The 13,814-nt window shown below is 30.3% G+C and overlaps 1 protein-coding gene and 1 long non-coding RNA gene across 6 annotated transcripts in view; one reads left to right on the forward strand and one right to left on the reverse strand.

Annotated features, from left to right (window-relative positions):
* LOC134274369 (uncharacterized) overlaps positions 1-13,814 on the forward strand; it is a 58,087-nt gene that overhangs the window by 19,050 nt on the left and 25,223 nt on the right. For all 3 annotated transcript variants that reach the window (XM_062756652.1, XM_062756653.1, XM_062756654.1), the window contains exons 4-10: positions 49-471; positions 2,656-2,964; positions 3,147-3,182; positions 3,548-3,678; positions 6,993-7,085; positions 7,419-7,470; positions 13,073-13,109. In XM_062756652.1, coding sequence (XP_062612636.1) covers positions 49-471; positions 2,656-2,964; positions 3,147-3,182; positions 3,548-3,678; positions 6,993-7,085; positions 7,419-7,470; positions 13,073-13,109 — 1,081 coding nt within the window. The remainder of the gene's footprint in view (positions 1-48; positions 472-2,655; positions 2,965-3,146; positions 3,183-3,547; positions 3,679-6,992; positions 7,086-7,418; positions 7,471-13,072; positions 13,110-13,814) is intronic.
* LOC134274370 (uncharacterized) lies at positions 8,497-11,455 on the reverse strand. Of its 3 annotated transcripts, XR_009993598.1 has the most exons (5): positions 10,890-11,455; positions 10,448-10,627; positions 10,263-10,334; positions 9,504-9,711; positions 8,497-9,391 (listed from the first exon to the last, which is right to left on the reverse strand). It is a non-coding gene; the product is annotated as an uncharacterized LOC134274370 (long non-coding RNA). The 3 variants fall into 3 exon arrangements; XR_009993596.1 differs by having other exon boundaries at positions 10,263-10,627; XR_009993597.1 differs by having other exon boundaries at positions 10,263-10,627; positions 10,840-11,455.

The raw sequence follows: 13,814 nt of genomic DNA on the forward strand, positions 1-13,814 counted from the left end.
CCGGAGTATTCAAACAATTGTCCAAAACAGTTTAATTTCATTTTACAGACAAACCCGAGAAAAGGGAGCTTTTAACTGTTATGTTGGAGACAGGAAATGTTTCAAAAAGCGTCGATAGTAAAGGAACCAGTCTCCTGGAACGCGTTTTTCTGGATTTAGTCACTGTTCCTCATGATGTGGGAGGTGTCTTTTACAATAGTGGCGAAACAAAAAAGAAAAAAGTTAAAATAAACGCTGAAATAATACCAGTCTTTAGTCTATTGTTGAAGAAAAATGCTGATCCAAACACAGCACAAGAAGGTGAAGACTCGTTGCTCACGAAAGCTATAAGATTTGAAGCGGAAGAAATTGTCACCCTGCTTATTAAAGCTGGAGCTAGCATAACGCATATAGGAGAAAATAAAAACACACCACTGGATGTGTGTTGCAGGTTGTCAAAGAGAAAAACCATGAAAGGATCCCAGGAGAAAAGTAAGTGACTCAAAGTTTTTTTTCACAAACAACCGATGCCAATTTTCAAGAACAAAGAGGATGCATACATACAGATGTTGCAATGACATTATGAGCACAACATGTTCAGAAAAATTGACGGACAACTTCTTTTCAGAGCTATCTTAATTAACATTGATGTTTTAAGTATGGTTAAAGATCGTCTTTAAGTCATCCTAAAGTATCATTAAACTAGGTCCTCAAGATGACGTCTACATAGCTGCAATATTTCAGGCCCTATGAAGCAATCTGTAGGCGAGTATTTTATCCGTAGGTCTTTAATGCCAAAAATCACCCTTAAGCTACTTATAACAGCCTTTACACCATGTTTGAACCATTTTTAGTATTCTTTATTCTAGGTTAATTATTAATAAACGTGTCATCTTTTTTGTCGAATTTACACATTTAAAAACTTTCGCATGAACGTCTGTAGTCTTTAAATGGACGTTTAGATATATCGCTGACTTTTATCAATTAATAGTTGTCATATTCATTCCTATTTTGAATCGATATACTAGTATATCCCTTCAAAGTCAAAATAAAACACACCATAAATGACAATGACTTTGTAACAATCTTTATTTCAAATGTGTATGTTGACCTTTGCTTTCCTCAAATGTCTATCAATACATTCTATAATGTATTAAATCAATTTTATGAGGAAGCATATCATTCGAAAATGTTTATACAAAGATATCAAGAGTCTCTTTTAAAAAAGTCTATATTTTGTTATTTCTTAATACAATGACGCTGTTAGTAAAAAATATATATATGGCACGCCAAATTCACAAAAATGAGATAAACCTAGTTTCACAATTGATAAACTAGGTTTATCGACTGTAAACTATAGTTTACAAACCGTAAACTATAGTTAACGATTCGTTAAGTATAGTTAACGATTCGTTAAGTATAGTTTTCATCTGTAAAACTATATTTAATGGTTGTTAACTATAGTTTACAACTGATAATCTAAGTTTATATGTCAGAAATAAAGCAAACAATAGATTTTGTTGATAAACATAGATTCACGTTTGTAAACTATAATTTACAATCGTAAACTATAGTTAAGAGTTATTAATCATAGTTAACAAATCGTGAAACTGTATTTATCAGATAATCTATGTTTTGCAATCGCAAATGATTGTTTTCATTGTTAAGTATAGTTTACGGTTGTGAAACATAGATTATCGCGTTAACTATGGTTTACAGATGTAAAATATAGATTAACGTTGTTAACTTTAGTTTACAGTCCGTAAACTATAGTTTACAACCGATAAACCTAGTTTATCGACTGTGAAACTATGTTTTGCTCATTTATGTGAATTTGAGTTTTTAAAAAAAGATGCGAACTGTCTAAAGACGATGAAACCCGCACGTGAATGTTTAGAATTGCCTCTTTATATAATTTTGACTGCACTGATGCCCATCGGTAGCTAGCTTTTATAATCTTTGAGAGTTTTTCATATAAAAACCGTGACTAAACCTTAATACATGTATACGTTTTTCGAGCCTTAAGCGATTCACTTACGATAAAGCAAAGGTCTGTGAATCCAAATCACATTACTAGACTAAGCTGGTAAATGATAAATTGAATTGATTGATTGGTGTTTTACGTCCCCTTCGAGAATTTATCACTCAAGTTGAGACAGCACCATACACCAGTGAGGGCTTCAAATTTTAACCTTTACATGACACTCAGGTTCATTCATTAGAAAAGGATCTTTATCGTGCCAACGCCTGCCGTGACACACGGCCTTGGTTTTAAGGTATCATCAGAAGGACCGCAAATGTATTTCACTTTAAATGCCGAGTGCATGGCGAAGGAACAGATGCTACCCATTTTTATCGACTTATGTCAGTAGCGGCGAAAATTCAAACTCATGACCTCCCGATCACGAAGCAGCACTTCAACCGACTGAGCTACCGTGAACAGTCAAATAGCAAAAGAATAATCTTTTTTTTCTTAGGAACTCAATGCACGGCAGACAGCGTCATTGATTCCTAATGCTAATAGCGGCTGAATGTAACCCAAAAAAAGTAAAAAGTAAACGCCCAGAAATCTAAATGCCAGCACAGTAACTGAAAAATAAAAAAAGGGTTGGGCAAAAACAAAAAGTGTTTTCATAGTTTTTTTGTAAATTATTTAAAATAAATCGTTTTTTTCAGTTTATAGGTTGAAAGAGGAAGGTTTGAGGATATTAAACATTTTATTTGACAACAATTTACCCTTGGATGCTCCAAACGCGAAAGGAAAATACCCATTAGAAGTTTTAATGCTTTTTGACAACACCGAGGCTGAAATTCAAACAATGTTGTCTAAGGGTGCAGATCCAAACAAATATGACGTCAATGAAGAATGCCCACTGGTCAACTCAGTTTATGGAAATCCTTCAGTAACGTTGGCCTTATTAAAAGCCGGAGCCGATGCACAGACGACAGCAACAGATGGGAGAAGTGTATACGATTTGTTTACTGGTTTGTTCTGTAGAAACTTTGTTGTAAATAGTAATACATTTGTAATATATTTATCCTCCTGTTTGATTTAATATAATTAGATTTGATAAATGTAAGTTTGTTACAAATGCTTAATTTTATTAACCGCACGAAAAAGCAGAGTTTAGAATGTTATGTTATACTGGTGTGTTGTTACTTTGCAGAAAGAGCCTTTTATGATGACAATTTGTCTTGTCTTGGTGAGTATAATGATTTATCCTTTTGTAATGGACTTCCATCTTTAGATTTTCATCATAGTTTTAATCAATCAATGTTTCGGTTAATATGTCTCCTCTGAAGTAAATACTGAGTACATGTACTATGTGATGAGCAGAATTTTTTTTAAATATTTGAAGTTGTTTATTAAAGTCTGTCTAAATTGTACGGATATTATTTCTGGTGTATCATGAATCAGATAGGTTTTTTTATATTACAATTGATTCAAAGCTAAATATTCTAAGCAAAATGGCATTTTGATCGTAACAACCGAGCGGTTTTCGTGCAAGATTTCCTTAATTATTTTGTGTGGCATGTTCTAATGCGCTTTTAAAAATGTTTCTTTAAGATGAAAGATTTGCAGCGGAAATTCAAATGAGAGCTCTCGTGAGAAACCAAACACCCCTTGTTAAAATAGAAGACATCTGCAATACCCTCACCATAGGAAAGAAAATAAAACCGTTTTTAGGACAACTTCAAGTAAGGTGCTTTATTATAAAGGCATTTATACATGTCCAATCTTATAAAAATGGAACTATTTGTGTGTATGTACTTGAGAAGAAAGCTTTACTCTTTATCCAATGTACGGAAGCGTATTAGTGCCACTTGCACACTTTACTTTTTTTTTAATTTTGACACTTTAATCTGTAAATTTTACACTTTAATCTGTAAATTTTACACTTTAATCTGTAAATTTTACACTTTAAAGTGTAAATTTTACACATTAATCTGTAAAATTTACACTTTAAAGTGTAAATTTCATACTTTAATCTGTAAATTTCATACTTTAATCTGTAAATTTTACACTTTAATCTGTAAATTTTACACCTTAATCTGTAAATTTTACACTTTAATCTGTAAATTTTATACTTTAATCTGTAAATTTTACACTTTAAAGTGTAAATTTTACTGATTAACGTGTAAAATTTACACTTTAAAGTGTAAATTTTACACATTAATCTGTAATTAATCTGTAAAATTAACACTTTAAAGTGTAAATTTTATACTTTAATCTGTAAATTTTACACTTAAAAGTGTAAATTTTACACTTTAAAGTGTAAATTTTACACTTTAATCTGTAAATTTTACACATTAATCTGTAAAATTTACACTCTAATCTGTAAATTTTACACTTTAATCTGTAAAATTTACACTTTAATCTGTAAATTTTACACTTTAATCTGTAATTACACTTTGATCTGTAAAATTTACAGATTAAAGTGTAAATTTTACACTTTAAAGTGTAAATTTTACACTTTAATCTGTAAATTTTACACTTTAATCTGTAAATTTTACACTTTAAAGTGTAAATTTTACACTTTAATTTGTAAAATTTACACTTTAAAGTGTAAAATTTACAGATTAAAGTATAAAATTTACAGATTAAAGTGTAAATTTTACACTTTAATCTGTAAATTTTACACTTTAAAGTGTAAAATTTACACTTTAATCTGTAAAATTTACACTTTAAAGTGTAAATTTTACAATTAATCTGTAAAATTTACACTTTAATCTGTAAATTTTACACTTTAATCTGTAAAATTTACACTTTATTTGTTTATTCACATAGTCAATTTAGCATCTTCACACATCCTCAGTAACACATTTTAAGCCAACAGACCATGTTTCGTGCATGATAAAATTTAATTCTGATGTTTTATATTAAAGTAAAACTTTTCTTTGAATATAAAGTGAAGAGCATATCAAACATACATGCACATATTCCCGATCACAGGTGCTTGAGGACCCCTCCCCCCAATATAGATTCCAGGGCCTGTTAGACTTTTTTCACATAAATAATATATGGATGACACAATTGTGATATAATCTATAAATCCTAACAATTTAGAAAATTTGCTTAAACTAACATTTTATTGGCTTACAAATGTGTTACTGAGGATGTGTGAAGATGCTAAATTGACTATGTGAATAAACAAATAAAGTGTAAATTTTACAGATTAAAGTGTAAAATTTACAGATTAAAGTGTTAATTTTACAGATTAATATGTAAAATTTACACTTTAAAGTGTAAAATTTACAGATTAAAGTGTAAAATTTACACTTTAATCTGTAAATTTTACAGATTAAAGTGTAAATTTTACAGATTAAAGTGTAAAATTTACACTTTAAAGTGTAAAATTTGCAGATTAAAGTGTAAATTTTACAGATTAATATGTAAAATTTACAGATTAAAGTATAAAATTTACAGATTAAAGTGTAAATTTTACACTTTAATCTGTAAATTTTACACTTTAAAGTGTAAAATTTACACTTTAATCTGTAAATTTTTTACTTTAATCTGTAAATTTTACAGATTAAAGTGTAAATTTTACAGATTAAAGTGTAAAATTTACACTTTAAAGTGTAAAATTTACAGATTAAAGTGTAAAATTTACACTTTAATCTGTAAATTTTATACTTTAATCTGTAAATTTTACAGATTAAAGTGTAAATTTTACAGATTAAAGTGTGAATTTTACAGATTAAAGTGTAAAATTTACAGATTAAAGTGTAAAATTTACACTTTAATCTGTAAATTTTACACTTTAATCTGTAAATTTTACAGATTAAAGTGTAAAATTTACAGATTAAAGTGTAAAATTTACAGATTAAAGTGTAAAATTTACAGATTAAAGTGTAGAATTCAGATTAAAGTGTAAATTTTACAGATTAAACTGTAAAATTTACAGATTAAAGTGTAAATTTTACAGATTAAAGTGTAAAATTTACAGATTAAAGTGTAAATTTTACAGATAAATGTGTAAAATTTACAGATTAAAGTGTAAAATTTACAGATTAAAGTGTAAATTTTACAGATTAAAGTGTAAAATTTACAGATTAAAGTGTAAATTTTACAGATTAAAGTGTAAAATTTACAGATTAAAGTGTACAAATTAAAAAAAAGTGGAGTGTTCAAGTGGCACTAATACGCTTCCGTACCAATGTGATGTAATGCCGGTGTTGTACACACTTCTCACAAAAGGGAGCCACCTCTAGAAGTCTTGCTTCAAAGTGAGTCTTACCCCTAGGGAAAATCATACGAAATAGCCATAACCCCCCCCCCCCCCCTGCAAAAATGTCAAAAGAATGTCAGTCTACCTAAGGTAGATGCCTCATTTTAGAGCCTTAATTCTAAAAACTTTCCCCAAAGTGATATTTTACCGTAGGAGAAAGCCCATTATAAGACCTTTCCCCCCTTAAAGTTTAGCTATAGGTGAACCATGTAGCAAACAATGAAAACTCTGAATTGGTAAACCTAATGGAAAAGAAAAGAAAGATACTTTTTAATACTTGAAATAAAAATATTTAAATAACAGTAGTGCTCAGACTGTTTTACTGACTTTTCTTGTACAAAATAATGATATGAAGTTTATTAAGATAACGAACATATTCAATTTCAAAAGTCCATTAAACAATTCAAATTTAGGAGCAAAGCAAAACAGGCTTCTTTTACAAAATTAATTATTGTAAGATGACAGATGTTTTCAGATAATGTTCAGAAACGAAAAAGTTTCGAATAAACAAGGAATTTTCACTAGAGAGCCGAACTTCCTTACTCTTGGGCCAGACGTCCGGGGAAAGTCTGACTATGCAGGAAGCCTCATTCAAAAGACAGTCAAAACTTCATCCTTAAAGCGATATGTGTGTGTTTAAGCGAATTTGAGGTGTATGTGAAGGAGGGTGAAGATAAGGAAGGGTATGTGTGAGGGTGTGTGTGTGTGTGTGTGTGTGAGGGAGGGTGTTTTTGTGTAATGATATTTTCCTCATATACACATGTATTCAAAATATTCTAGAAAACGCCAGCGATTAAAGTATCTGGAAAATCAATGCTTGTCAAATTTGGAGATAGTTTTTCCTGCTGGAAAACAGTGCGATGGCTTGAACAAGTAATACATGTTTTTTTTTCTCAATTACAATAATTATTTTGTTTTAAATTGATTGACTGATTTTCTGATAAACAAACTCCAATAAGCGAGTGATCTACCTCAGGTCCTTTCAAAGATTTTGAATATTTGTAAATAAAGTCGTTGTTAACTGTCTAGAAAAAATAAATGACCGATCACTTCTCTAAAATGTTATTTAGTAGCTAAATAAAAAGCATCAAAGACATATACATGTATATACTTTTCCTTAATTGGTTGTACATGTAATAATCATACTCTATATTCATTGAGGCAAGAATTTTTTGCCAAAAATGTATTATTTCTTATCCTTTTCAGTTAGTAAAGAAAGGTGAAGTACGGAATTTGAAAGCCAAAGACGATCAAATTTGTATGTACATCTAAGATGCATTTCTTTAAATTTAAGAATGTACAAAATCCATTTTTAGCTTGTTTTAATCGCTCAGGTGACCTATAGCTATCCGCTTTTGCCCTTGTTGTACGACGTGCGTCCTGTTGACATTTGAAAATTTTGGGTTTTTCTCTGCAACTGCTGAACCAAATTCAACTAATTATGGCATGGAACATTAATGAAAGAAGGGAAATAACAACAAATTTTAATTAAATAGTCCCTCCGTAACTACACTTTTTATTATGTTTAATACAAAAAAATAGAGCTTTGACATTGTAAATGGTCAGGTAGATGTTTAAATAAATATATAAATTAAAATGTGGAAATATGATTGATAACAGTATACCAAAATTCTTTAAGACTAAAATAGATCAGTGCGAAGATAAATAATATGTGTCAATTAATTATGCTCTAGAACAATTTGAGTTTGGGTATTTTCAGTCGCTTGGATTCATCTGCTTCTTTTTTAATAATAAATCGCGTTTAAATGTTTTAACTCGAACATTAGCCAATTGTATGTAGTTTAATTAGTATTAACATAATATGTCCAAAAAAATTCATTATAACTTCATAATAAATTAATTTTCCTAGGGTAAAATATTTTTAATCCATTTTGTTATATAATTGTATCTCAATAGAATACATCTTCAAGTTAAACTATATTAGTTACTTAAGGAGGGCTTCTTGTCTGGTTTCTGTCTAGATGAATATATTTCATTCAAAGTATATTTACTAATGGGTCTTTTAAATTAAAATGTAGGAGAATACGCGGGTTTCGAGATTGTAACTCTCCTACGATAGAGGCGCAAAAAGTATCATTTCAGCATGGAGGTGGGACAGGTTGTTTATGCATACAAACGTGTATAAATAAATAAACGATGCTTAAAACTTTTAAAATTTATTTAATGTTATAGAAAGATAATAATGTTAAGGTAGGTCCCTACTCAGGAGATTTAATGGTTTAAATGGAATTTTTTCTTTTGGAATCATTAGAATAACACTTAATCTAAATAAAAAGCATAAAAAATAAATAACTTTTCATGTTATTTTTCAAATTAGAGTGCCTCGATGACGTATACCCCCTTCTTTCACGACACTATTTCATCCACGCTCAATATATGGCTCATATCAAAAGCAATATAAAAGCAAAATTACTTTCAAATGTAGTTGTTTATTCATTAATATGTAGGAAAGGCATAACCAGTCTCATATATGAATATTTATTTTATAATATAACTTTTTTTTGGAATATGATATCAATTTGGTGCTTTAAAATTTTTTACAATATCGTCATTTTTACACATTTTTTCATAAAGTAATGGATAAACACATTCTTTTTTCATTTAAAATATTAGATTAATATCTGTTGCAACTAAAAAGCCAAAAAAAATTAGTACTTTTCAGGCTTTTTATTTTTCTACACCTTCTAGATCATGTATACCCCCCTTGCCGATCAAACAAATTCAACTCAAAAATATCAGTAACAAACATATTTAAAAGAAAAATCACACTCAAATATCATTTTCATGCATTATAAAACATAACAAGTAAATTTGTTTTTAAAAAAATCTTTTAAATGCATTTTTTGACAACTCATCAATAATTAAAACATGTCCGTACATGTACAAATATGGCTAAACCAATGCAACATTCTTCTTTACAGGCATGCACTCAAATACAAACAATTTAATACTGCTTTTACTTCAGTAATACCAGCACAGGATATAGATAAAGTTATGTTACAACTTAAAACTTTATGCTTGCTGCTCAGTTCTACTAATGCACCCGTAAATCCCTTCTTCGTGTGATTACTGTCGGATCTTTTGCTCATATTGGGATCAACATTATCTTTTTCTCTTGCCATGGTAGTTGAGTCTTTGTCCATAATCACAGTATCTACCTAAAAAATTTAATATGTTGTACAACAAATAAAACTTCTATGTTTTGAATGATTTGATTGTACAATTAGTTTTTTAAAATTGTTGGATTGTTTTTGTTCTGGATGTACTTACCTTTCCCCCTACATTCTCGATCTTCTCCAACATCTCGCAGGCCATGGCAGGCTGAGGCTTCATAGCCTTCACCGATCCAGTTGAGTTCTTACAGCACTTGTGTTGCCTGGGAGGATTACCCTTTAATTTGGCAGCTGCACATACCATACTTTTTTTCCCCTGAAAAACGACTATTTTCTTCGATTTTTCTCCAACAGAGAGGCAAGTCCTGTAAAAATAAAGATATCTGTATTCCAATATATAAGTTAGACACCGTCATCACAGACCACTGCCAAAATGTACGATCCTCTCCCATTTTGGCAGTGGTTGAACAAGAAGAGAATATAAACTGGCAGCTCATTAAAATATTGACTAATACGCGTAAAGCATAGTCAGATGATGAACTTTGATGCATTCTTTCAATGCCCAATCATAGTGAATGGAATATTTTTTGTATACTGCTGATATCAATTGTTGATTTCAATTGCAATGGAAACAAAAATTGTAATTTACTGAATACGATGTTGCAATAGAGATAAATATTCAAGGTTACAAACTTTATGGTGATCAAGCAGCCACGAGTAGGAGAGAGCTATATGCGGACTTTGGACCATGTCTTGAGACAATGGTTAGACACAAGAGAGGGGGAATGTAAAACATTAATTATTCAAACATATTCATAAACTAAAAAAAAATGATTTCTCAAAAGCAGAGGACCACCATTGTCCATGTGACAATTAGTCTCTACAATGTATAGGTTTTGATACTTGGTACATTTACCTGTAAGACTATTATAAGCTCTCCAGGTACCCCTCTTCTGCCAAGCACCATCAGATATAAACGCCAGACTCCCTTCACTCTTAAACAATAAAATTTTTAATTAACGACATAATTTTTAAAAAAATAATTGCAAATGAAAATATAACTAGGTCATGTATTGCTAGAAAATGGCATACAACAATTACAATCTCATCTCCTCCTGCACACTTTCATTACAAGTTTCCCCTGTCATTTGTCCAAATTGTTGCCCGACCTCTCTTCCTCTATTCTTCAGAGTTATCTGAGAAACGCTGGGTATGTTTAAAGCAGCCAGGAGTGAATTTACATGTGTTTCACCAAATCGGCAAATCCTCCTTTTATTATTCCTGAAATGAGAAATTATAAACAAGTCAACACAGAAAGTGAATATATGACATAATTGTCCTTGTTTATTTTCTGTATGTTTGTGTGTGTATTATTAGGTACACTTGTTTGCATATGTATATTTGAGAATAAAGGTGCTTTTAACAAAAAAGCAAGTCATATTTATCATGTTTGTATACTGACTATTACTGTTCTTAAAATAAAAATAACCCACATGATCCAATTTGAATATGTGAATAAACCATGTAATGAAATTCAGATTACCTGCTGCTAGTTTGGTATTTACATCACATGCATTTCTGCCATTTGAAGTCTGGTGTTTGCTTCCTGTTGCCTCTTCAATACTAGCCCAAAGTCTGTAACTTTGCACTTGACAAGTAGTAGGGCTACATGTGCAAGGCCGAATTTTGAGTTCCCCTACACAATTTGACAATTGCAGTGGCTGTCCGCATAACTGACAACTGCTTAGACCATCCGCAAGAACCCCAAGCTCAACTACACGTCTGCCCACTCTCCACTGATTTATTTTCTCATCTTCCTAAACCGAATATGTCTTTTCTTCTCTAACAACATGAATATTCTCACCGTCACAGCCATAACTCTATGATAATGATAACTGTAATCTAAGTCACTTACTGGCACACCATTTGTTTCGTCACATGTTATAAATCTGTTTTGTTTTTCGATTGCTTCTTCCTTTATCTAATCCTTCAATTTTTATAACCAGAGAGTCTTTAACAAACCTGCCTTTAAACCCTGGCATCCCGGTAAACACGAACGTAATCTTAAAAGTGCCAACTGGAAATGCTGAGCGCTATATAATAACTAAACCGATAACGGTAATAACCCGATAGAACTTGTAAAGACGGATTTGGTTTTAACATTTCGTAGCGATAATCATATCCGGTAAATTGTGATGACGCGTTTGAGTAGGGACCAACCTTAAGTAGTGATGCATTTCATGATTTTATCAAGCTCAACTATGAATATTTACAAATCTACTATCAATTATAGGGTACTTGAAAAAAAAAACGTCGTGGTGTTTATAAAAAGTAAAAGATTTTCTTGATTGTAAAAACATTTTCTAAAGAGTTACAGGGTTTTATTAAGTTATAATAAGGAAAAAATCAATGTGTCATTTAGATTGCCGACATGCAATGATCAGATTCATGTTTACTGTATTTATTAGAGGTCCATATATCTCTTCCCTCGTCTGAAAAGTCTGACATGCACTGATTTTTCTTTTTTGTTCCGATTTTTTTGCTTTAAAAAATGACGCCTTTACTTCAATTCGGTTATTCTCGAGTTGAACAGTGCATCCTGACAATCATGTAGTTACGATAAACCAGTACAGTGTATATGGATGATGCGATATATTCAATATGAAAATATCTGTCCCACCTGTTTGTTTACGCGGCAACCAAACTCCCCTCCTCAACAAAAGAGCGCACCAAGGGAGATAATCTCGAAACTTGCGTTACTTTGTTTTTTACATTTCATTATTATAAAACTTGAAACAAGAATGGTAAACTGAGATAGAACCAAGCAGGGATAATATTTTTGGTGGAATGGCGGCGTATTGAAGTATCTCCAATTTTTTGTTTTTTTCAAAACTACTACTGAACAATGAATTTTGTTTCAAATTTTATATAATCAAATACTTAAAGAAATTTTAACATGTAACTCAAAGCATTTATTATGAATTAGAGTTTTAAAATATATGAAATAAGTATGATTTTCAAAACATATTACAAACTTGTTAGCTTTTGATAGCATCGAATTTGAGAACAGATATGAGCAGCAAAAAAAATCGGTTAAGAGTTTTTTTCGCCTTCAGTGAACTGTCAAAGCTTTTTTTATTTTCATATAATTTTGTGTCTTTATATAACTACTTCATCATATGTAAAAGTAAGAAAAATCTAAATATTATGACCTCCATATATGAAATAAGTATGATTTTTAAACAAATTACAAACTTGTTAGCTTTTGATAGCATCGAACCTTAGAACAGATATGAGCCCAAAAAATCGATTAAAAGGGTTGTTGTTTGTTTTTTTTCGTTCAGTTAATTGGCAAAACTTTTTTTATTTTCATAATTTTATAATTTTGTATCTTTACATAACTTCTCACCATATAGGTAAAAATAAGAAAAATTTAAATATGAAAAAAATAATATTCTAAGAAAAAATAGGAATTTTTGTTTATGTTAATTTGAAAATGTCATCTGAAACGTTCTTTAGGGTAGCACCATTTGATGCAAACAGAAAAATGATTTACTAGTAGTTTTTAAGTAAAAGAAGGTATCAGATTATTTGTAAAAGTAATTGTGTCTGCTTAATGTCATTGAAGTAGAATCTTGTATTAGGATACTCATAATAATTTTGTCTGTGGAACGGATCTATTTTTTTTTTATTTATTAAAATAAATATGACATATTTTTGTTGTAGATTGGAGGAATATTAAGCAGAAAGTGGACATTCGAAGGTAACTTATATACATAAAAGTTGTAGATAATGATTATAATTCTGTAAACATTTAATCAATACTTATCAAATTAAACAAATGTGACTTTATTTTTCCATCCATGTTCCATAAAATAGTGAATTCTTTTACAATAACAGCTTTCAGATAAATAAAATTAAGACAAATTTTATCAAAACCAACAAAGTCTGTTGGACTGAAAAAAATCTGGAAATCAATGATTAACGAATGTAACTATACCAGTTGCATTTGTTTCTCAGGTAATATATATGAGGGGTGATCAAAAAGTTCGCGAACTATCTCTATATCTACAAAACCACAATTCAGATTAGAATGAAATTCGTTACACACATATCCATACACAAGGTCTATAAATAGCATATGCTAAATAAAGTTTTTCTCCTTGCTTGTGACGTCACAATGTGAAAATGACGTCACTATGTAGGTCACTTGTGACGAAAAATGGTTGTCTCAGTCGAACTCGTTCAACAAACGACAGTACAATTTATTGTATATCTTAGAAATCCCTCTGCAGTATCATATAATAATTTGTACACAGTTTATCAAGATAAATGAGTTCCTATAAATTCAATTAATGATTGGATTGAGCGTTTTAGTGAAGGAAGGCAGATGGTTGAAAATGATACTTGTCATCTTGCCCCGTGAAAGCAAATTTGAAAAGATATGTGTTTTTAATTAAGCAATTTG

This window comes from Saccostrea cucullata, unplaced genomic scaffold (assembly GCF_032062105.1).
Source record: "Saccostrea cucullata isolate Sc308-1 unplaced genomic scaffold, CSIRO_AGI_Scuc_v1 ctg1238, whole genome shotgun sequence".
Classification (NCBI taxonomy): Eukaryota; Metazoa; Mollusca; class Bivalvia; order Ostreida; family Ostreidae; genus Saccostrea; species Saccostrea cuccullata.